The 26,370-nt window shown below is 32.1% G+C and overlaps 1 protein-coding gene across 3 annotated transcripts; it reads left to right on the plus strand.

Annotated features, from left to right (window-relative positions):
• Positions 1–16,806: 16,806 nt before the first annotated feature.
• On the plus strand, positions 16,807–22,237 carry LOC107762874 (EPIDERMAL PATTERNING FACTOR-like protein 2). Of its 3 annotated transcripts, none has more exons than XM_075234547.1 (4): positions 16,807–16,997; positions 20,839–21,424; positions 21,556–21,590; positions 21,714–22,237. In XM_075234547.1, exons 2-4 carry the CDS (start codon positions 21,316–21,318, stop codon positions 21,969–21,971), a joined length of 402 nt encoding a protein of 133 aa, XP_075090648.1. In that variant the 5' UTR covers positions 16,807–16,997; positions 20,839–21,315; the 3' UTR covers positions 21,972–22,237. The 3 variants fall into 3 exon arrangements, with proteins under 3 accessions (XP_075090648.1, XP_075090647.1, XP_016436759.1); XM_075234546.1 differs by having other exon boundaries at positions 20,859–21,424; XM_016581273.2 differs by lacking the exon at positions 16,807–16,997 and having other exon boundaries at positions 20,132–21,424.
• The last annotated feature ends 4,133 nt before the right edge of the window (positions 22,238–26,370 follow it).

The raw sequence follows: 26,370 nt of genomic DNA on the forward strand, positions 1-26,370 counted from the left end.
CAAATGGATTTGGCAGATTTGTAACCTTGAGTTTGGGCATAAGGCCAACCACTCTTAAAACTTAAAAGTTATAGTAGTTTTTTTTGTTTGGTTTCAAAAGTCATTGTGAAATCAAACATGGGATAACCTATACAATATGTTGGGATAAATTATCGGCTAAACATAAGCAAATGGATTAGGCAGATTCGTAACCTTAAGTTTGGGCATAAGGCCAACCACACCTAAAAATTAAAAGTTATAGTATTTTTTTTTTTTTTTTGGTTTCAAAAGTCATTGTGAAATCAAACATGGGATAACCTATACAATATGTTGGGATAAATTATCGACTAAACAGAAGCAAATGGATTTGGCAGATTCTTAACCTTGAGTTTGGGCATAAGGCCAACCACACCTAAAACTTAAAAGTTATATTAGTTTTTTTTGTTTGGTTTCAAAAGTCATTGTGAAATCAAACATAGGATAACCTATATAAAATGTTGGGATAAATTATCGGCTAAACAGAAACAAATGGATTTGGCAGATTCGTAACCTTGAGTTTGGGCATAAGGCCAACCACACCTAAAACTTAAAAGTTATAGTAGTTTTTTTGTTTGGTTTCAAAAATCATTGTGAAATCAAACATGGGATAACCTATACAATATGTTTGCATAAATTATTGGCTAAACATAAGCAAATGGATTTGGCAGATTCGTAACCTTGAGTTTGGAAATAAGGCCAACCACACCTAAAACTTAAAGTTATAGTAGTTTTTTTTGTTTGGTTTCAAAAATCATTGTGAAATCAAACATGAGATAACCTATACAATATGTTGGGATAAATTATCGGCTAAACAGAAGCAAATGCATTTGACATATTCGTAACCTTGAGTTTCGGCATAAGGCCAACCACACCTAAAACTTAAAAGTTATAGTAATTTTTTTTTGTTTGGTTTCAAAAGTCATTGTGAAATCAAAAATGGGATAACCTATACAATATGTTGGGATAAATTATCGGCTAAACAGAAGCAAATGGATTTGGCAGATTCGTAACCTTGAGTTTGGGCATAAGGCCAACCACACCTAAAATTTAAAAGTTATAGTAGTTTTTTTGTTTGGTTTCAAAAGTCATTGTGAAATCAAACATGGGATAATCTATACAATATGTTGGGATAAATTATCGGCTAAACAGAAGCAAATGGATTTGGAAGATTCGTAACTTTGAGTTTCGGCATAAGGCCTACCACACCTAAAACTTAAAAGTTATAGCAATTTTTTTTGTTTAGTTTCAAAAGTCATTGTGAAATCAAACATGGGATAACCTATACAATCTGTTGGGATAAATTATCGGCTAAACAAAATCAAATGGATTTGGCAGATTCATAACCTTGAGTTTGGGAATAAGGCCAACCACACCTAAAACTTAAAAGTTATAGTAGTTTTTTTTGTTTGGTTTAGAAAATTATTGTGAAATCAAATATGGGATAACCTATACAATATGTTTGGATAAATTATCGGCTAAACATAAGATAATGAATTTGGCAGATTCGTAACATTGAATTTGGGTATAAGGCCAACCACACCTAAAACTTAAAAGTTATAGTAGTTTTTTTTGTTTGGTTTCAAAACTAATTGTGAAATCAAACATGGGATAACCTATACAATATGTTGGGATAAATTATCGGCTAAACATAAGCAAATGGATTTGGCCGATTCGTAACCTTGAGTTTGGGCATAAGGCCAACCACACCTAAAACTTAAAAGTTATAATAGTTTTTTTGTTTGGTTTCAAAAGTCATTGTGAAATCAAACATGGGATAACCTATACAATATGTTGGGATAAATTATCGGCTAAACAGAAGCAAATGGATTTGGCAGATTCGTAACCTTGAGTTTGGGCATAAGGCCAACCACACCTAAAACTTAAAAGTTATAGTAGTTTTTTTTTTTGATTTCAAAAGTCATTGTGAAATCAAACATGGGATAATCTATACAATATGTTGGGATAAATTATCGGCTAAACAGAAGCAAATGGATTTGGCAGATTCGCAACCTTGAGTTTGGGCATAAGGCCAAGCACACCTAAAATTTAAAAGTTATAGTAGTTTTTTTGTTTGGTTTCAAAAGTCATTGTGAAATCAAACATGGGATAATCTATACAATATGTTGGGATAAATTATCGGCTAAACAGAAGCAAATGGATTTGGCAGATTCGTAACTTTGAGTTTCGGCATAAGGCCTACCACACCTAAAACTTAAAAGTTATAGCAATTTTTTTTGTTTAGTTTCAAAAGTCAATGTGAAATCAAACATGGGATAACCTATACAATCTGTTGGGATAAATTATCGGCTAAACAAAATCAAATGGATTTGGCAGATTCATAACCTTGAGTTTGGGAATAAGGCCAACCACACCTAAAACTTAAAAGTTATAGTAGATTTTTTTGTTTGGTTTCAAAAATCATTGTGAAATCAAACATGGGATAACCTATACAATACGTTGGGATAAATTATCGGCTAAACAGAAGCAAATGGATTTGGCAGATTCGCAACCTTGAGTTTGGGCATAAGGCCAACCACACCTAAAATTTAAAAGTTATAGTAGTTTTTTTGTTTGGTTTCAAAAGTCATTGTGAAATCAAACATGGGATAATCTATACAATATGTTGGGATAAATTATCGGCTAAACAGAAGCAAATGGATTTGGCAGATTCGTAACTTTGAGTTTCGGCATAAGGCCTACCACACCTAAAACTTAAAAGTTATAGCAATTTTTTTTGTTTAGTTTCAAAAGTCATTGTGAAATCAAACATGGGATAACCTATACAATCTGTTGGGATAAATTATCGGCTAAACAAAATCAAATGGATTTGGCAGATTCATAACCTTGAGTTTGGGAATAAGGCCAACCACACCTAAAACTTAAAAGTTATAGTAGATTTTTTTGTTTGGTTTCAAAAATCATTGTGAAATCAAACATGGGATAACCTATACAATATGTTTGGATAAATTATCGGCTAAACATAAGCAAATGAATTTGGCAGATTCGTAACCTTGAATTTGGGCATAAGGCCAACCACACCTAAAACTTAAAAGTTATAGTAGTTTTTTTTGTTTGGTTTCAAAACTAATTGTGAAATCAAACATGGGATAACCTATACCATATGTTGGGATAAATTATCGGCTAAACGCAAATGGATTTGGCCGATTTGTAACCTTGAGTTTGGGCATAAGGCCAACCACACCTAAAACTTAAAAGTTATAATAGTTTTTTTGTTTGGTTTCAAAAGTAATTGTGAAATCAAACATGGGATAACCTATACAATATGTTGGGATAAATTATCGGCTAAACAGAAGCAAATGGATTTGGCAGATTCGTAACCTTGAGTTTGGGCATAAGGCCAACCACACCTAAAACTTAAAAGTTATAGTAGTTTTTTTGTTTGATTTCAAAAGTCATTGTGAAATCAAACATGGGATAATCTATACAATATGTTGGGATAAATTATCGGCTAAACAGAAGCAAATGAATTTGGCAGATTCGCAACCTTGAGTTTGGGAATAAGGCCAACCACACCTAAAATTTAAAAGTTATAGTAGTTTATTTTGTTTGGTTTCAAAAGTCATTGTGAAATCAAACATGGGATAATCTATACAATATATTGGGATAAATTATCGGCTAAACAGAAGCAAATGGATTTGGCAGATTCGTAACTTTGAGTTTCGGCATAAGGCCTACCACACCCAAAACTTAAAAGTTATAGCAATTTTTTTTGTTTCGTTTCAAAAGTCATTGTGAAATCAAACATGGGATAACCTATACAATCTGTTGAGATAAATTATCGGCTAAACAAAATCAAATGGATTTGTTAGATTCATAACCTTGAGTTTGGGAATAAGGCCAACCACACCTAAAACTTAAAAGTTATAGTAGCTTTTTTTGTTTGGTTTCAAAAATCATTGTGAAATCAAACATGGGATAACCTATACAATATGTTTGGATAAATTATCGGCTAAACAGAAGCAAATGGATTTGGCCGATTCGTAACCTTGAGTTTGGGCATAAGGCCAACCACACCTAAAACTTAAAAGTTATAATAGTTTTTTTGTTTGGTTTCAAAAGTCATTGTGAAATCAAACATGGGATAACCTATACAATATGTTGGGATAAATTATCGGCTAAACAGAAGCAAATGGATTTGACAGATTCGTAACCTTGAGTTTGGGAATAAGGCCAACCACACCTAAAACTTAAAGTTATAGTTGTTTTTTTTGTTTGGTTTCAAAAGTCATCGTGAAATCAAACATGGGATAACCTGTACAATATGTTGGGATAAATTATCGGCTAAACAGAAGCAAATGCATTTGACAGATTCATAACCTTGAGTTTGGGCATAAGACCAATCACACCTAAAACTTAAAAGTTATAGTAGTTTTTTTTGTTTGGTTTCAAAAGTCATTGTGAAATCAAACATGGGATAATCTATACAATATATTGGGATAAATTATCGGCTAAACAGAAGCAAATGGATTTGGCACATTCGTAACTTTGAGTTTCGGCATAAGGCCTACCACACCCAAAACTTAAAAGTTATAGCAATTTTTTTTGTTTAGTTTCAAAAGTCATTGTGAAATCAAACATGGGATAACCTATACAATCTGTTGGGATAAATTATCGGCTAAACAAAATCAAATGGATTTGGCAGATTCATAACCTTGAGTTTGGGAATAAGGCCAACCACACCTAAAACTTAAAAGTTATAGTAGCTTTTTTTGTTTGGTTTCAAAAATCATTGTGAAATCAAACATGGGATAACCTATACAATATGTTTGGATAAATTATCGGCTAAACAGAAGCAAATGGATTTGGCCGATTCGTAACCTTGAGTTTGGGCATAAGGCCAACCACACCTAAAACTTAAAAGTTATAATAGTTTTTTTGTTTGGTTTCAAAAGTCATTGTGAAATCAAACATGGGATAACCTATACAATATGTTGGGATAAATTATCGGCTAAACAGAAGCAAATGGATTTGACAGATTCGTAACCTTGAGTTTGGGAATAAGGCCAACCACACCTAAAACTTAAAGTTATAGTTGTTTTTTTTGTTTGGTTTCAAAAGTCATCGTGAAATCAAACATGGGATAACCTGTACAATATGTTGGGATAAATTATCGGCTAAACAGAAGCAAATGCATTTGACAGATTCATAACCTTGAGTTTGGGCATAAGACCAACCACACCTAAAACTTAAAAGTTATAGTAGTTTTTTTTGTTTGGTTTCAAATGTCATTGTGAAATCAAACATGGGATAACTTATAAAATATATTGGAATTAATTATCGGCTAAACAGAAGCAAATGGATTTGGCAGATTCGTAACCTTGAGTTTGGGCATAAGGCCAACCACTCTTAAAACTTAAAAGTTATAGTAGTTTTTTTTGTTTGGTTTCAAAACTCATTGTGAAATCAAACATGGGATAACCTATACAATATGTTGGGATAAATTATCGGCTAAACAGAAGCAAATGGATTTGGCAGATTCGTAACCTTGAGTTTGGGCATAAGGCCAACCACACCTAAAACTTAAAAGTTATAGTAGTTTTTTTGTTTGATTTCAAAAGTCATTGTGAAATCAAACATGGGATAATCTATACAATATGTTGGGATAAATTATCGGCTAAACAGAAGCAAATGGATTTGGCAGATTCGCAACCTTGAGTTTGGGTATAAGGCCAACCACACCTAAAATTTAAAAGTTATAGTAGTTTATTTTGTTTGGTTTCAAAAGTCATTGTGAAATCAAACATGGGATAATCTATACAATATATTGGGATAAATTATCGGCTAAACAGAAGCAAATGGATTTGGCAGATTCGTAACTTTGAGTTTCGGCATAAGGCCTACCACACCTAAAACTTAAAAGTTATAGCAATTTTTTTTTGTTTAGTTTCAAAAGTCATTGTGAAATCAAACATGGGATAACCTATACAATCTGTTGTGATAAATTATCGGCTAAACAAAATCAAATGGATTTGGCAGATTCATAACCTTGAGTTTGGGCATTAGGCCAACCACACCTAAAACTTAAAAGTTATAGTAGCTTTTTTTGTTTGGTATCAAAAATCATTGTGAAATCAAACATGGGATAACTTATACAATATGTTTGGATAAATTATCGGCTAAACATAAGCAAATGAATTTGGCAGATTCGTAACCTTGAATTTGGGCATAAGGCCAACCACACCTAAAACTTAAAAGTTATAGTAGTTTTTTTTGTTTGGTTTCAAAACTAATTGTGAAATCAAACATGGGATAACCTATACAATATGTTGGGATAAATTATCGGCTAAACATAAGCAGATGGATTTGGCCGATTCGTAACCTTGAGTTTGGGCATAAGGCCAACCACACCTAAAACTTAAAAGTTATAATAGTTTTTTTGTTTGGTTTCAATAGTCATTGTGAAATCAAACATGGGATAATCTATACAATATATTGGGATAAATTATCGGCTAAACAGAAGCAAATGGATTTGGCAGATTCGTAACTTTGAGTTTCGGCATAAGGCCTACCACACCCAAAACTTAAAAGTTATAGCAATTTTTTTTGTTTAGTTTCAAAAGTCATTGTGAAATCAAACATGGGATAACCTATACAATCTGTTGGGATAAATTATCGGCTAAACAAAATCAAATGGATTTGGCAGATTCATAACCTTGAGTTTGGGAATAAGGCCAACCACACCTAAAACTTAAAAGTTATAGTAGCTTTTTTTGTTTGGTTTCAAAAATCATTGTGAAATCAAACATGGGATAACCTATACAATATGTTTGGATAAATTATCGGCTAAACAGAAGCAAATGGATTTGGCCGATTCGTAACCTTGAGTTTGGGCATAAGGCCAACCACACCTAAAACTTAAAAGTTATAATAGTTTTTTTGTTTGGTTTCAAAAGTCATTGTGAAATCAAACATGGGATAACCTATACAATATGTTGGGATAAATTATCGGCTAAACAGAAGCAAATGGATTTGACAGATTCGTAACCTTGAGTTTGGGAATAAGGCCAACCACACCTAAAACTTAAAGTTATAGTTGTTTTTTTTGTTTGGTTTCAAAAGTCATCGTGATATCAAACATGGGATAACCTGTACAATATGTTGGGATAAATTATCGGCTAAACAGAAGCAAATGCATTTGACAGATTCATAACCTTGAGTTTGGGCATAAGACCAACCACACCTAAAACTTAAAAGTTATAGTAGTTTTTTTTGTTTGGTTTCAAATGTCATTGTGAAATCAAACATGGGATAACTTATAAAATATATTGGAATTAATTATCGGCTAAACAGAAGCAAATGGATTTGGCAGATTCGTAACCTTGAGTTTGGGCATAAGGCCAACCACTCTTAAAACTTAAAAGTTATAGTAGTTTTTTTTGTTTGGTTTCAAAACTCATTGTGAAATCAAACATGGGATAACCTATACAATATGTTGGGATAAATTATCGGCTAAACATAAGCAAATGGATTAGGCAGATTCGTAACCTTGAGTTTGGGCATAAGGCCAACCACACCTAAAACTTAAAAGTTATAGTAGTTTTTTTGTTTGATTTCAAAAGTCATTGTGAAATCAAACATGGGATAATCTATACAATATGTTGGGATAAATTATCGGCTAAACAGAAGCAAATGGATTTGGCAGATTCGCAACCTTAAGTTTGGGCATAAGGCCAACCACACCTAAAATTTAAAAGTTATAGTAGTTTATTTTGTTTGGTTTCAAAAGTCATTGTAAAATCAAACATGGGATAATCTATACAATATATTGGGATAAATTATCGGCTAAACAGAAGCAAATGGATTTGGCAGATTCGTAACTTTGAGTTTCGGCATAAGGCCTACCACACCTAAAACTTAAAAGTTATATCAATTTTTTTTGTTTAGTTTCAAAAGTCATTGTGAAATCAAACATGGGATAACCTATACAATCTGTTGTGATAAATTATCGGCTAAACAAAATCAAATGGATTTGGCAGATTCATAACCTTGAGTTTGGGCATTAGGCCAACCACACCTAAAACTTAAAAGTTATAGTAGCTTTTTTTGTTTGGTTTCAAAAATCATTGTGAAATCAAACATGGGATAACTTATACAATATGTTTGGATAAATTATCGGCTAAACATAAGCAAATGAATTTGGCAGATTCGTAACCTTGAATTTGGGCATAAGGCCAACCACACCTAAAACTTAAAAGTTATAGTAGTTTTTTTTGTTTGGTTTCAAAACTAATTGTGAAATCAAACATGGGATAACCTATACAATATGTTGGGATAAATTATCGGCTAAACATAAGCAGATGGATTTGGCCGATTCGTAACCTTGAGTTTGGGCATAAGGCCAACCACACCTAAAACTTAAAAGTTATAATAGTTTTTTTGTTTGGTTTCAATAGTCATTGTGAAATCAAACATGGGATAATCTATACAATATATTGGGATAAATTATCGGCTAAACAGAAGCAAATGGATTTGGCAGATTCGTAACTTTGAGTTTCGGCATAAGGCCTACCACACCCAAAACTTAAAAGTTATAGCAATTTTTTTTGTTTAGTTTCAAAAGTCATTGTGAAATCAAACATGGGATAACCTATACAATCTGTTGGGATAAATTATCGGCTAAACAAAATCAAATGGATTTGGCAGATTCATAACCTTGAGTTTGGGAATAAGGCCAACCACACCTAAAACTTAAAAGTTATAGTAGCTTTTTTTGTTTGGTTTCAAAAATCATTGTGAAATCAAACATGGGATAACCTATACAATATGTTTGGATAAATTATCGGCTAAACAGAAGCAAATGGATTTGGCCGATTCGTAACTTTGAGTTTGGGCATAAGGCCAACCACACCTAAAACTTAAAAGTTATAATAGTTTTTTTGTTTGGTTTCAAAAGTCATTGTGAAATCAAACATGGGATAACCTATACAATATGTTGGGATAAATTATCGGCTAAACAGAAGCAAATGGATTTGACAGATTCGTAACCTTGAGTTTGGGAATAAGGCCAACCACACCTAAAACTTAAAGTTATAGTTGTTTTTTTTGTTTGGTTTCAAAAGTCATCGTGAAATCAAACATGGGATAACCTGTACAATATGTTGGGATAAATTATCGGCTAAACAGAAGCAAATGCATTTGACAGATTCATAACCTTGAGTTTGGGCATAAGACCAACCACACCTAAAACTTAAAAGTTATAGTAGTTTTTTTTGTTTGGTTTCAAATGTCATTGTGAAATCAAACATGGGATAACTTATAAAATATATTGGAATTAATTATCGGATAAACAGAAGCAAATGGATTTGGCAGATTCGTAACCTTGAGTTTGTGCATAAGGCCAACCACTCTTAAAACTTAAAAGTTATAGTAGTTTTTTTTGTTTGGTTTCAAAACTCATTGTGAAATCAAACATGGGATAACCTATACAATATGTTGGGATAAATTATCGGCTAAACATAAGCAAATGGATTAGGCAGATTCGTAACCTTGAGTTTGGGCATAAGGCCAACCACACCTAAAACTTAAAAGTTATAGTAGTTTTTTTGTTTGATTTCAAAAGTCATTGTGAAATCAAACATGGGATAATTTATACAATATGTTGGGATAAATTATCGGCTAAACAGAAGCAAATGGATTTGGCAGATTCGCAACCTTAAGTTTGGGCATAAGGCCAACCACACCTAAAATTTAAAAGTTATAGTAGTTTATTTTGTTTGGTTTCAAAAGTCATTGTAAAATCAAACATGGGATAATCTATACAATATATTGGGATAAATTATCGGCTAAACAGAAGCAAATGGATTTGGCAGATTCGTAACTTTGAGTTTCGGCATAAGGCCTACCACACCTAAAACTTAAAAGTTATATCAATTTTTTTTGTTTAGTTTCAAAAGTCATTGTTAAATCAAACATGGGATAACCTATACAATCTGTTGGGATAAATTATCGGCTAAACAAAATCAAATGGATTTGGCAGATTCATAACCTTGAGTTTGGGCATAAGGCCAACCACACCTAAAACTTAAAAGTTATAGTAGCTTTTTTTGTTTGGTTTCAAAAATCATTGTGAAATCAAACATGGGATAACTTATACAATATGTTTGGATAAATTATCGGCTAAACATAAGCAAATGAATTTGGCAGATTCGTAACCTTGAATTTGGGCATAAGGCCAACCACACCTAAAACTTAAAAGTTATAGTAGTTTTTTTTGTTTGGTTTCAAAACTAATTGTGAAATCAAACATGGGATAACCTATACAATATGTTGGGATAAATTATCGGCTAAACATAAGCAAATGGATTTGGCCGATTCGTAACCTTGAGTTTGGGCATATGGCCAACCACACCTAAAACTTAAAAGTTATAATAGTTTTTTTGTTTGGTTTCAAAAGTCATTGTGAAATCAAACATGGGATAACCTATACAATATGTTGGGATAAATTATCGGCTAAACAGAAGCAAATGGATTTGACAGATTCGTAACCTTGAGTTTGGGAATAAGGCCAACGACACCTAAAATTTAAAAGTTATAGTAGTTTTTTTTGTTTGGTTTCAAAAGTCATTGTGAAATCAAACATGGGATAACCTGTACAATATGTTGGGATAAATTATCGGCTAAACAGAAGAAAATGCATTTGACAGATTCATAACCTTGAGTTTGGGCATAAGACCAACCACACCTAAAACTTAAAAGTTATAGTAGTTTTTTTGTTTGGTTTCAAATGTCATTGTGAAATCAAACATGGGATAACTTATAAAATATATTGGGGTAAATTATCGTCTAAACAGAAGCAAATGGATTTGGCAGATTCGTAACTTTGAGTTTGGGCATAAGGCCAACCACTCTTAAAACTTAAAAGTTATAGTAGTTTTTTTTGTTTGGTTTCAAAAGTCATTGTGAAATCAAACATGGGATAACCTATACAATATGTTGGGATAAATTATCGGCTAAACATAAGCAAATGGATTAGGCAGATTCGTAACCTTGAGTTTGGGCATAAGGCCAACCACACCTAAAACTTAAAAGTTATAGTGTTTTTTTTTTTGGTTTCAAAAGTCATTGTGAAATCAAACATGGGATAACCTATACAATATGTTGGGATAAATTATCGACTAAACAGAAACAAATGGATTTGGCAGATTCTTAACCTTGAGTTTGGGCATAAGGCCAACCACACCTAAAACTTAAAAGTTATATTAGTTTTTTTTGTTTGGTTTAAAAAGTCATTGTGAAATCAAACATAGGATAACCTATATAAAATGTTGAGATAAATTATCGGCTAAACAGAAACAAATGGATTTGGCAGATTCGTAACCTTGAGTTTGGGCATAAGGCCAACCACACCTAAAACTTAAAAGTTATAGTAGTTTTTTTGTTTGGTTTCAAAAATCATTGTGAAATCAAACATGGGATAACCTATACAATATGTTTGGATAAATTATCGGCTAAACAGAAACAAATGGATTTGGCAGATTCGTAACCTTGAGTTTGGGCATAAGGCCAACCACACCTAAAACTTAAAAGTTATAGTAGTTTTTTTGTTTGGTTTCAAAAATCATTGTGAAATCAAACATGGGATAACCTATACAATATGTTGGGATACATTATCGGCTAAACAGAAGCAAATGCATTTGACAGATTCGTAACCTTGAGTTTGGGCATAAGACAACCACACCTAAAACTTAAAAGTTATAGTAATTTTTTTTTATTTGGTTTCAAAAGTCATAGTGAAATCAAACATGGGATAACCTATATAATATGTTGGGATAAATTATCGGCTAAACAGAAGCAAATGGATTTGGCAGATTCGTAACCTTGAGTTTGGGCATAAGGCCAACCACACCTAAAACTTAAAAGTTATAGTAGTTTTTTTGTTTGATTTCAAAAGTCATTGTGAAATCAAACATGGGATAATCTATACAATATGTTGGGATAAATTATCGGCTAAACAGAAGCAAATGAATTTGGCAGATTCGCAACCTTGAGTTTGGGAATAAGGCCAACCACACCTAAAATTTAAAAGTTATAGTAGTTTTTTTTTTTGGTTTCAAAAGTCATTGTGAAATCAAACATAGGATAACCTATACAATATGTTGGGATAAATTATCGGCTAAACAGAAGCAAATGGATTTGGCAGATTCGTAACCTTGAGTGTGGGCATAAGGCCAACCACACCTAAAACTTAAATGTTATAGTAGTTTTTTTTTTGGTTTCAAAAATCGTTGTGAAATCAAACATGGGATAACTTATACAATATATTGGGATAAATTATCGGCTAAACAGAAGCAAATGGATTTGGCAGCTTTGTAACCTTGAGTTTGGGCATAAGGCCAACCACACCTAAAACTTAAAAGTTATAGTAGTTTTTTTTGTTTGGTTTCGAAAATCATTGTGAAATCAAACATGGGATAACGTGTACAATATGTTGGGATAAATTATCGGCTAAACAGAAGCAAATGGATTTGGCAGATTCGTAACCTTGAGTTTGGGCATAAGGCCAACCACACCTAAAACTTAACAGTTATAGTAGTTTTTTTTTTTGGTTTCATAAGTCATTGTAAAATGAAATATGGTATAACCTATACAATATGTTGGGATAAATTATCGGCTAAACAGAAGCAAATGGATTTGACAGATTCGTAACCTTGAGTTTGGGAATAAGGCCAACCACACCTAAAACTTAAAAGTTATAGTAGTTTTTTTTGTTTGGTTTCAAAAGTCATTGTGAAATCAAACATGGGATAACCTATACAATATGTTATGATAAATTATCGGCTAAACAGAATCAAATGGATTTGGCAGATTCGTAACCTTAAGTTTGGGCATAAGGCCAACCATACCTAAAACTTAAAAGTTATAGTAGTTTTTTTTGTTTGATTTCGAAAATCATTGTGAAATCAAATATGGGATAACCTATGCAATATGTTGGGATAAATGATCGGTTAAACAGAAGCAAATGGATTTGGCAGATTCGTAACCTTGAGTTTGGGCATAATGCCAACCACACCAAAAACTTAAAAGTTATAGTAGTCTTTTTTTGTTTGGTTTCAAAAGTTATTGTGAAATCAAACATGGGATAACCTATACAATATGTTGGGATAAATTATCGGCTACACAGAAACAAATAAATTTAGTAGATTCGTAACCTTGAGTTTGGGTATAAGGCCAACCACACCTAAAACTTAAAAGTTATAGTAGTTTTTTTTGTTTGGTTTTAAATGTCATTGTGAAATCAAACATGGGATAACCTATACAATATGTTGGGATAAATTATCGGCTAAACATAATTAAATAGATTTGGCAGATTCTTAATCTTGAGTTTGGGTATAAGGCCAACCACACCTAAAACTTAAAAGTTATAGTTGTTTTTTTTTGTTTGGTTTCAAAAATCATTATGAACTCAAACATGGGATAACCTATACAATATGTTGGGATAAATTATCGGCTAAACAGAAGCAAATGCATTTGACAGATTCTTAACCTTGAGTTTGCGCATAAGGTCAACCACACCTAAAACTTAAAAGTTATAGTAATTGTTTTTTGTTTGGTTTCAAAAGTCATTGTGAAATCAAACATGGGATAACCTATACAATATGTTGGGATAAATTATCGGCTAAACAGAAGCAAATGGATTTGACAGATTCGTAACCTTGAGTTTGGGCATAAGGCCAACCACAACTAAAACTTAAAAGTTATAGTAGTTTTTTTGTTTGATTTCAAAAGTCATTGTGAAATCAAACATGGGATAACCTATACAATACGTTGGGATAAATTATCGGCTAAACAGAAGCAAATGGATTTGGCAGATTCGCAACCTTGAGTTTGGGCATAAGGCCAACCACACCTAAAATTTAAAAGTTATAGTTTTTTTTTTTGGTTTCAAAAGTCATTGTGAAATCAAACATAGGATAACCTATACAATATGTTGGGATAAATTATCGGCTAAACAGAAGCAAATGGATTTGGCAGATTCGTAACCTTGAGTGTGGGCATAAGGCCAACCACACCTAAAACTTAAATGTTATAGTAGTTTTTTTTTTTGGTTTCAAAAATCGTTGTGTAATCAAACATGGGATAACTTATACAATATATTGGGATAAATTATCGGCTAAACAGAAGCAAATGGATTTGGCAGATTTGTAACCTTGAGTTTGGGCATAAGGCCAACCACACCTAAAACTTAAAAGTTATAGTAGTTTTTTTTGTTTGGTTTCGAAAATCATTGTGAAATCAAACATGGGATAACGTGTACAATATGTTGGGATAAATTATCGGATAAACAGAAGCAAATGGATTTGGCAGATTCGTAACCTTGAGTTTGGGCATTAGGCCAACTACACCTAAAACTTAAAAGTTATAGTAGTCTTTTTTTGTTTGGTTTCAAAAGTTATTGTGAAATCAAACATGGGATAACCTATACAATATGTTGGTGTAAATTATCGGCTACACAGAAGCAAATAAATTTGGTAGATTCGTAACCTTGAGTTTGGGCATAAGGCCAACCACACCTAAAACTTAAAAGTTATGGTAGTTTTTTTTGTTTGGTTTAGAAAATTATTGTGAAATCAAATATGGGATAACCTATACAATATGTTTGGATAAATTATCGGCTAAACATAAGATAATGAATTTGGCAGATTCGTAACCTTGAATTTGGGTATAAGGCCAACCACACCTAAAACTTAAAAGTTATAGTAGTTTTTTTTGTTTGGTTTCAAAACTAATTGTGAAATCAAACATGGGATAACCTATACAATATGTTGGGATAAATTATCGGCTAAACATAAGCAAATGGATTTGGCCGATTCGTAACCTTGAGTTTGGGCATAAGGCCAACCACTCTTAAAACTTAAAAGTTATAGTAGTTTTTTTTGTTTGGTTTCAAAAGTCATTGTGAAATCAAACATGGGATAACCTATACAATATGTTGGGATAAATTATCGGCTAAACAGAAGCAAATGGATTTGGCAGATTCGTAACCTTGAGTTTGGGCATAAGGCCAACCACAACTAAAACTTAAAAGTTATAGTAGTTTTTTTGTTTGATTTCAAAAGTCATTGTGAAATCAAACATGGGATAACCTATACAATACGTTGGGATAAATTATCGGCTAAACAGAAGCAAATGGATTTGGCAGATTCATAACCTTGAGTTTGTGCATAAGGCCAACCACACCTAAAACTTAAAAGTTATAGTAGTTTTTTTTTTTGGTTTCAAAAGTCATTGTGAAATCAAACATAGGATAACCTATACAATATGTTGGGATAAATTATCGGCTAAACAGAAGCAAATGGATTTGGCAGATTCGTAACCTTGAGTGTGGGCATAAGGCCAACCACACCTAAAACTTAAATGTTATAGTAGTTTTTTTTTTTGGTTTAAAAAATCGTTGTGAAATCAAACATGGGATAACTTATACAATATATTGGGATAAATTATCGGCTAAACAGAAGCAAATGGATTTGGCAGATTTGTAACCTTGAGTTTGGGCATAAGGCCAACCACACCTAAAACTTAAAAGTTATAGTAGTTTTTTTTGTTTGGTTTCAAAAATCATTATGAAATCAAACATGGGATAACCTATACAATATGTTGGGATAAATTATCGGCTAAACATAATTAAATAGATTTGGCAGATTTGTAATCTTGAGTTTGGGTATAAGGCCAACTACACCTAAAACTTAAAAGTTATAGTAGTTTTTTTTGTTTGGTTTCGAAAATCATTGTGAAATCAAACATGGGATAACCTATAAATTTTTACATGGGATACCCCCACCCCACCTCACTATTCTGGTAAATTTTTACAATTTTCTTGTTCAAAATAATATATTTGTCATTACAGAGAAGGCGATCAAATCAATCTATGATAAATAGAGAAAAGCTGCGGAAACCCCTAGAAATATTTGTTGAGATTGAAGGAAAAATAATTTGGTCTAATAAAGTTGGTGTCTCCAGTCATGCCGCCGTTTTCACTTATCAACCAAAAAGAACATTGACGCCATCTTCACTTATCAACCAAAAAGAGCATTAGCAATAAAGATAAGTCAATCTCATTGTATATCTCTTTAGTTTTTAATTACTCAAATTTATTAATTATATACCTCCTGAAATAAATGGGGACCTGGTTGTTATGTTATAAAGAATAATTTTAGAAATTTTATGCGTATTTAATCTGTGAACGATGGTGGAAGAGAAGAGGAAGGTGAGAGGGACGGTAGTGTTAGCGAGGCAATGATGGAGGGAGATGAGGTCGATGGCAAAAATGGTGGGGCAGTGGTGGAGTTAAAATGGAACATATCAATGAAGGGTTTTACGGCATTGGAGAAATAACAGTGATAACGTTTGAAAGTTTTGATGAGGCGCTGAATTTCCCTGGCCGCTAGAACTTTAAAAGTAGGGTCACTAGAATTGCCGCCGGCCAGAGGCGGATTTATGTGGAGGGGAGTGGGGTACATGTACCCATGCTCCCCTCCCTAGGCTATGTATATACAGTACAAAATTTTTAGTTATATACATAAATATATTGGTGACCACCCATGCTCAATTGAATACTTTGGTGCATTGGTGATTGAGTGCCCCTTCTGTGTCTCTGGTTCAGAGTTTGAATCCCATCCCCACATACTTCTTTTTAATTAATTTTTTCTATTTTATTTATTTTCTAAAGTTACTTTTGACTTTTAATTTAAAATTTCTAATTTTTTTCTTTCCTAAAGTTCCTTTTGACTAAAAATATCTAACAAATTCCTAAAACACTAAGACCCCAACCCCACTTCCCTTTTTACTATCTTTTTTCTTTCCCTTTTCTCTTAGTCAAATTTTCAAATCTCTAAAATAAATTAGATGCAACTACTCACTCCCTCTCTCTTCGAATACCCCATCTCTCTTCGCGCTCGGTGGATTCTTCAAGAATCAATAGCACAATTTCTTTTCATTGGTCTCTGCTTTTAGTTTCTCAAGTATGCAACTACCCTGTCTCTCTTCTTGCTCTGTTTTTTAATTTACTCGCTGAAGTTTCTTCTCCTCTTACAATTTCCCGAATTTTCTTTTCCCTTTCTGTTCAATGTTTCAATCTCTTGCCAAGATTTTGTCTTGTTGTTGGTTATTATTATTGTTTATTTCTAAGATTGGGTTGTTTAATACTATTTTTTGGGAGAATTTGGGAGAGTTATGGCTTTAAAGTCTTGAATATTGGCAGGTTGATTTGCGCACATATTGTGTTTGAGAAAATGCTTGATCGAGTTTAGTTAAGTAAGGGCTATGTGGACTTAATTTCTGACTAATTATTAGTATTTTAGGCCAAGATAACATAAGATTGAACTCTGTTAAGAACTATAGTTTGAACTTCTGTTACGAATTCTCTAAAAATGAAGTAATTACTAACAATCAAAGAAAGAATCATACTATGAAGCCAATGAATGATAAAACTGATCTAATATAGTAATCGATTCATTTGTGTCCCTTAAATCCAATTACTCTATGATTTGAATCATACTATTCTACTTGAATTAAGATAGATTGAATAAAAGTATAAATGTTTAACTTTGTAGGAACAATAATCCTTAATATTGAAATGGACAGATATCTTACCAAGCCGAAAAATGGTGAGCCAAGTTCTAGTACTACTCGGTCATCCGTGAGTTCACAAATAGCTCCGGAAGTTCAAAGGATGACAAATCCTTCACTGCTTTTAAATAGTGTATCCATGGTCTTAAAATCCTAGATACGCCTCTGGCGCCGGCAACTACAATGGTGGTGGTGTGGTTGGTCTATCTCTCGCATCCACGGAGAAAGACGCTTGATTAATAAGAGAGAAACCATGGGTACCTGTGCTTTGAAGGATCGAAGGGAAAAAAGGGTTCATGTGGTTTTAATGAAGGTGATGACTGTAAAAATGGTGAAGGTGGAGAGATTGCTTGAGGGGGGAGAGAGAGGGACGAAGGAGAGAGAAAACACTTAAAACACTTAAAATACAGAAATCTTGCCTTTTCACGCTCTTAGAGAAAGTGTGGAGCACGCACTTTACCACATAAGTCAAATGTGTCTAATAGGTACAATTTAAGCATAGTTTAGATATTTGATGGGAACAAGTCTCAGTTGAGCTGTCTAAATAAAAATTAGTGTCAAATTTAATGGTACTCAAAAGTATGAGACTAGCTTAGTTTTGGACCTTGATATTCTAAATCATTTTGTAAATGAGTTTCACACAATCACTATGAGTATAAACAATAATCAGCATTACAATCAGTCAAATTTTAGGGGAGGGTAATATTATACTCCTTCAGTCCATTTTAATTAAATTTTTGGTCGTTCTCATTCGTAAGATTCACTTTCATAATATATCTAAGTTTTGAAATTATCTCATATATTTCAAAAGTATTACGCTCTATACCTCCAAATCTTCGCACATATTCTGAAATATACTACAATATTCTAATTTGAAATACAATCCAACTCGAATATATAATAATATTCTAATGAAGAATATAATATCCAAACCAGACACCACAATATTCTAATTTGAAATATAATATTCAAATTAAACATACCACAATATTTTAATTTAAAATACAATATCCAAACCAAACATACCATACAATTTTAATGAAGAATATAATATTTAAACCAATTATCCCACGATATTCTAATGTTACATATAAAATATAAGAAAATTATTCAAATTTAAAATTTCAAAATATATGCATATTTTACTAATTAGATATTTAAAAAAGTAATAAATCTTTAACTAAATCTACAAAGAGTTAGCTCTAAGGCACACATTTTAAAGCTACTAAAAAAATAAATTCTTTCAAGATTGATGAATTTTTTTTATAATTGTAGCTTATTTTGTAGATTCAATTCTCTTACTAGCGATACAACGCTTGAATTGGGCAAAAATTTATGTCCAGACTTAGATATCTGATAGCTTCCCCTTGAAAGCAATCTAAGTGCATAACAGTTGAATCTTCTATATAACTATGTTTTGACATTTGCCCAACGGAAAAATATAGATTTTGTATGGCTTTTATAGATGAGTAATTTTATAAAGAACGTTCTGCTGTAAATATGGATGTTGTTGTTATAGGTGAAAAGCTGTTATAGAGAGATAAAATATAACTTAGTAAATTATTGTAAATTATTGTTATATAAGGATGTTGTTATAGAGATGTCTGACTGTATACCATAATATTCTAATTTGGAATACATTATTCAACCAAACATACTACAGTATCCAAACTAAACATACTACAATATTCTAATTTGGAATATACAGTATTTTATTTTAGAATACAATAGATATATAGGGTCAAATAAATTTATAAAATAGGTATACATGGTAAAATAAATTTATAAAGTAGGTATATAGGATAAAATAAATATTTTAATTGTATATAGTATTAACTGGTGTTTCCAATGGGTATACTGCGTAGATTTTTCTAAAGCAATTCATCTTTTAATATTAATTAACAATAAAATTGACCGTATAAATCTTTACTATGTTTTTAATTTGTTCATTGAAAATAATTGATACTCCAAGACTTTTTACTCTAAGGTTAACTTTGGAAAAAAAAAAAGTTAATTCCTTCTTAATATCTGAAAAAATCATATTATGGACCTAAAAAAAAAGGTCAAAAAATCAATTAACGATATGGGCAGGGAAATAGAGAAGAAATTGTAGAGGGGAAGCGAAGTATGTGATTTTTGGGGATGACATGGGAACTGTTGAAACTTGAAACCAACCACAACAAGAAATCTCCTATTTGTGGGCAAAACATATTCACACTCTTTAAGAAAATTCTGAAAGCGAAAACCCATAAGTCTAACAGCTATATTCAGGTGTCTGTTAGTGACTATTTGGCTTTTTCAGTGGATTCTTGCTGTTTTGGGTTCTTTTTTCTCCATCTCCTTATCTGTTCTTTGTAAGGGAGTATTATATCTTTTAGCCCGATTTATATTCGGTAACTGAAAAAGTATATAAAATTTATATAATTTTTGTATATAACATATAGAATATATATATATATATATATATATATATATATATATATATATATAAAATATACAAATTTTATACTCCCTCCGTTTCGAATATATTTCCTTTTTAGTCCGTGCCAAAAAGAATGACCCCTTTACTTATTTGGAAACAATTTACCTTTATGCAATAATTTTTAGCCACACAAAATATATGCACCTTATTTTACACCACAAGTTCAAAAGTCTTCTCTCTTTTCTTAAACTACGTGCCCAATTAAATAGGTTCACATAAATTGAAACGGAAAAAATATATTTTTTCGGTTATTATTCATAGCGGCTATACAATGTCATTTTTCCTTTACTAATCCCCTCATTCACTATCCATTGCTGCTTCCCAAGTTACATTACCTCTCTTCTTCTGCTTTATTCTTTTGCATTTTACTTGTTCACCAACAATTAAATTATTTTTATATATACTGCTACCATAGTTTAATAAATTTTAGTAACAAATTACTATACTTATTATTTTGACATGTAACAAACTAGTTAACTTTTAAATAGTCAATAATTTATTTTTTTTGTAAATCGTACAACAAAAATAATTATATCAAAGTTTGAGATCAACTATATGAATCTTCGGGGATCGTTTGGTACATGAGTTATGGATAATAATCTCATATTTATCCCATGTTTTATTATAAATAACTCCAGAAAAAGTGTGGCATTAACTATTGCATATAAAAGCTAATCTCATGATTTATCTGGCCATTGTACCAAACAACTCCTCCCTGTTTATATCACTTTATTTAAGTCCTTTTTTAACAGTGTATCACTGCGTCTTTTAGCTGTCTGAAACTGAAACGGGTGGCTCATTGAACGAGGAGAGTTGAGGTTCTTCCCTTTTCGGAGCTGCTTTCAATTCCTGATTTCCATTTGTTGAAGCTGCCTTCTGCAATACTCATCCTCCTTTTTGTCATTCCACGTTCTATCATATTTCAACTCATCTATTGGAATTACAGCACCATTACAAAAAAAACATATCAGATAGAGGTTGACATTTGATTAAGTACTCATTCATTCACTCATCATTTTCAACATCTGCTTTAAAACTCTTTACGCTTTTTCCTCACATCTCCATCGCTCCCATCTTTCCCTTTCTTGCTTTTTTACTACTCTCTACTCTTATCTTTTACCATCAACTTCCCCCCAAACTCCTGGACAAATTTAGCTGGTCCATATATACAAGACTACGAGGAGATAAACATTCTCTTTCAAGTCCAATCATTCCTTTTGAAATTTGAAATGGGTTGCACTCAGAATTTCACATGTCGCCAAACACTTCCCTGTCTTACTATTTCACTTCTCATTCTCATGATTTTAAGCTTTTCCCACCTAACATTCAAGGCTGAAGGTATACTTTCTTGGCCTCTGTTAACTAAGCAGACTCTTCTGCTCTGTCTTTATCTTTCTCACTTACACGCACTATGCAACATTAGAAGCTAAAATTTGACGTATTGTAGTTCCATTCTTTTCATTTTACAGGTAGAATTTTGCATACAACTCACGGGCATGACCAGGTAAAATTTGCACACTGTTTCGACGTACTATGTTTCTTTTGTTTACTGTTTTTCGTATGATTGCATATTTAAGCAGTGTTTGATACTGATTTTCTTGGGTTTGTTTATGTTTGAATTGGTTAGACAGAGAGCGAAAAGAATGCGATTTTCAGATCACAAATTGGGTCGAGGCCACCTAGGTGTGAAAAAAGATGTGGTTCTTGTGGACATTGTGAAGCCATTCAAGTTCCAACAAATCCCCAAATAACAAATGGTAATAAGAACCACACCGCAGCTACCAAAACCAGCAGCAGTATAGCTTATGCCAGAGACGATGACAACTCCAACTACAAGCCTATGAGTTGGAAATGCAAATGTGGAAATCTTATCTTCAACCCTTAAGATACTAGTTCAAGTTTTGATCATCAATTGATGATCTACTGCCCATTACAGTTCCCTTGTAAATGAATCGTTGCTACTTTCTTGTTAGTTTTAAGTCGAGCTTTAACCCAAATAATCCCTTAAATTTGGGCGTAAGTCTATTTTTGTCTTTATTGTATTACCTTTAAGCATATGATTGTTTAAGTTTATAAAAGTTGAGCACTTTTTGTTCAACTCTCAAATATGTAAATCTTTTAAAACTAACGGAAGTGTTGAGTATTTTTTTACGTGTCCAAGTAAATTAACAATCGTGATCAAGGTCTTCTTGCCCACCTTCATTTCATTTCAATTTTTGTAGTGATTCTAACGAAACAACCTCTCTATCCTCGTGGGCAGTGTTAAGATATGCGTACATACTACTCTTCTTAGACCCACTTATGAGAATTTACTGGTTTGTTATTATTGTTGTTTTGTAGAGATTCTCTTGTCTAGATTTTTTTTTTTTGAGTGACAATGAAATCATCCAAATGGGACTATAAAAACTAACGAAAATGTCACACATTAAGTAGAGTAAAATGATCATGATAGAGATTTTCTCCAATTTCAAAAACAAAAGTCTTTTGCATACTTAAAAGACTATATATGCTCGAGATAATATAATTTTGTCTAAAAATAGAACGATTCTCAATCTTAAGGATCATTTGGGTTATGAACTCATTTTGAGTCTACACATGAATGGCTCCTTTTTTTTTTTTTTCCAAATCTGATTTGAGCTAGTCCTAACGTTAATCAGAAGTTGTACCAGCTATTAATTTAGTACTTATTAGTAATTCAATAACAGGTGCAGTATGAACCTTCCTACGATTCTGAAAAGTATTTGTGATAATTTTTTATGAAAGAATATGAGCGAATCTCTTGAGCGTGTAAATATGAGGTACAAAATGACAGAAAGTAAATGTGAAAATCCGTAGAGGTTACTAAAAGGGCATATGTAATAATTGACCTTACTCTGATAACAAAATCAGGGCAGTAGAACTAAGAGTAGGCAGGTGAAAGATTTGGTTAAAACTGTTTACTGCTATTACTGAAAAGCAGAAAGCATCGGACGATCTGGCCGTATGTTTTATTTATTACTCCTACTACTACTCCAGAATATTAATGTGGATTTTAGATGCCACCAATTCTGACTTTAAATCAGATTCCAGAGTTGTCCTTTTGATGAAAATAAAACCACTCTCCCCCAATTACTCTCAGATATATACACTGCTAAAATAGATATTATCACATTACGTTTCCCCTATCTCTACACGCAAGCGTTAAGTTATGAAATGAAAATGGAAACAAAATTAATTAGTGCCAGTTTCCTAGTTGTCTTCAGACTCAATATTACTTTTCTTGAATTGAAAGAAATCACTGGTTTTCTGGCATTGTAAAAAAACAGTTACATTTTTTAGGCTGTGATTTTTTTTTCCGGAAGGCTGCGATCTCACTGTTTTGTTTCCTGCGTCGTAATTTGTATATTAAAGCCATTACCATATTCCGGGACCTCTATTTTAGTTACTCAACCTGAATTATCAAATTCTTCGGTGAAAAAATATGACATAGCGGTTCACGTGAACTTTTTATATTTTAGGAGTAAATAAATCAATAATCACCTAAACAAAACATACAAAATCCACACATAGACTCAATCCGACCCGCTAAAAAGTAAAAATCGACCCGCTAAATAAAACCAAGTGCTAAAATGCATCCTTGTTGTTATAGAGATCAACTTTTTTTTTCATGGTTTCACTCTAGTCCTTAAGCTCATAACCAAATATTATCTATATTTATATCTATACTATATTAAAAACACGAAGGCACTTAGCGAAATATCGTTCGTCTTTTTTACTCTTTAAAAATATATTTCACATTGGATAAAATTATAAATTTAAGTATTTTCCCTAATTTTTAGGACTTTAAATTCAACTAATTTTTTGTTTATTAAATATTTCCTTAGTGAACTAGGTAGGAAGTCCTAATATTTAGGACTTCAAAATTATTAAACTTTTTACCTTATATTAATTTTCTTATTTAAAACCCGTTAAAATTAAAGTTGTATTAAACTATAATATTCTTTACTTACTCAAACGTTAGAGATTGTGAGTTAGCAAAATTATATAAAAGTCAAAAACACAATAATTCTGGAAGCACCAACGATAAAAAAAATTGACATACTAATAACTTTTTAACTATTTAAAAATAATTTTTTTATTGAATAAAATTATAATTATAAAAATAGAGATGAGCTAATATAAAGAATTATAATTAACAGAAAATAAGTTTTTTCTTTAATGCTAAGAATAAATAATTAAGTTTTTAAATAAACTAATTAGCAGAAGAATTCAATCGAATTATTTTTCAAATCTATTATATAAGTAAACTTATTGGTCAATTTGACAAAACTTTTAGGGTGCCTAAATTTATTTTCGCAAGAAAAGTATTAACGGTGAAAAAAATAAGAAAAACAAAACTAATTATAATACAAAATTAAGAGTCAAATTGATAACAATGCAAATTTAAATCAGTAAAGATGAAATAGTGTATATAAATGAGTTACATTTTTTTCTCTTGCATTCAGTTAAACAAGTGACAATGTTTTGCTATATTCTCTTTTTATATTTGTTGTAAATATTATTCAACATTAGTTACTCCTTAAACTTACATTGCCACCGTCAAATTTTGAGGTATAGAGCCAACCTTTTCATCTAAATTTTTTGAAGATCAAAAGATTTAATTTTTAATTTATGTTATTTGATAAATCGTTAAATAGTTGTGATTCAAAGTATTTTAGTGTTTTGTTCTTAGAATTAGGTAACAATAATTTTCATAAGATATTCCAATATACGTCCTTTTAAATCATAATAAGGCATCCAATTTTTTTTTTTTGTGGTATATGATTTCTTTATTTATTGTGCTAACTAAATGAGAACATCATTTATTTATTTCAGTTTTTTTTTAAAATTTTATTTTATAATTTTATATAACTCAAATAAACTATCTAGTAATATTTATGCATTATTAAATAAATATATATTCATTGATATAGGTACAAAATGTGTACCCTAGGACTAGTTTTATAAAAAGTAGAAAACAAATCGTGAAAAAAAAGAAGAAAAATACAAGTCACTCTAATCCTTAGTTCCTTAACCTTGTACCCGCTATTATTTTATAAAACTAGAGTAAAACCTTGGAAAACACATTCTTTTTATAAGAAGAAGAGAAATGCATTTGCAACATGGATGCCTTTTAGCGTTTAGTTTTATTTAGTGGTAGATTTTTATTTTTAGCGGGTCATGTCGGGTGTCTGGGTGGATTTTTTATGTTTTGTTTGGGTATTAATTATTTTATATGGTTCAAAAATATAAAAAGTTCATATGGACTACGAGTATCACGTCATATTTTTCCACCAGAAAGTTTGATAATTCCGGTTGAATGAACATTTACGTGTAATAAGAATAGTTGACTCACTTTTCTGTCACAAACGAAAGAAAAGTAACTTTAGTCCATAATTTCAGATAGTTGGATGATAATGGACTCGTAAATCAGTGTAACTAACTTTTCTAATTAAACTTAAAACTTAATTATTAGCGTATAAATTATCCTTCTAAAATTTAGCTTCCGTTTGGTCATATTCCTATGACTTAAACCTCTATTTTAGTATCGGGGTCGGATTCTGATTCTGATCCCAAATCAGAATCCGACCTCGAAAGTTGGAGTAGGTCTGTAATGTCAATTATGACTTGTGTGCGAAATTTGAAATCAATCGGGCTTGATTTGATAGGTTTCGACGTCGGATGTAGAAGTTTAAAACTTTGAAGTTCATTAGGCTTGAATCGATGTATAATTCGTGTTTTTAGCATTGTTTGATATAATTTAAAGGCTCGACTAAGTTCGTGTGATGTTTTAGGACTGGTTGGTATATTTGGTTGAGGCCCCGGGGGCCTCGAGTGAGTTTCGAATGGTTAACGAATCATTTTTGGACTTAGAAGATTTTCTGGTGCTGGGCTGATTCTGGTATAATCGCACCTGCGCAAGGCTGACCGCAGGTGCAAGCCCGCAGAAGCGAGCAATGGGACACAGGTGCGGGGCTAGGGGAATTGGCCAATGGTCGCAGATGTGGTGTGAAGGCCGCAGAAGCAGAGTCGCTTCTGTGGAAGATTGGTCATAGAAACGGACGAGTGTGGGAAGGCTGTCAGTAGAGGCGGACGTGTTTGCGCAAATGCGAACCCGCAGAAGCGAGATTTGGACCGCAGAAGCGGAATGGGTGCCAAGAGCTAATTCCGCAGAAGCAGATCACGGGCCGCAAAAGAGGTTCTGCAGGTGCTGATAATTGGCCACAAGTGCGAAAAGCCTAGGCAGTGTTTAAAACCGAAGGGCT

This window comes from Nicotiana tabacum, chromosome 17, assembly GCF_000715075.1.
Source record: "Nicotiana tabacum cultivar K326 chromosome 17, ASM71507v2, whole genome shotgun sequence".
NCBI classification, from domain to species: Eukaryota; Viridiplantae; Streptophyta; class Magnoliopsida; order Solanales; family Solanaceae; genus Nicotiana; species Nicotiana tabacum.

Bases quoted from the DNA above. Each gene is read 5' to 3' on its own strand.
- LOC107762874 (XM_075234547.1), top strand. From the start codon at position 21,316: ATGGGTTGCACTCAGAATTTCACATGTCGCCAAACACTTCCCTGTCTT. The intron at 21,425-21,555 runs GTATACTTTCTT...TTCATTTTACAG, and splicing joins CCTAACATTCAAGGCTGAAG to GTAGAATTTTGCATACAACT. The intron at 21,591-21,713 runs GTAAAATTTGCA...TGAATTGGTTAG, and splicing joins CAACTCACGGGCATGACCAG to ACAGAGAGCGAAAAGAATGC.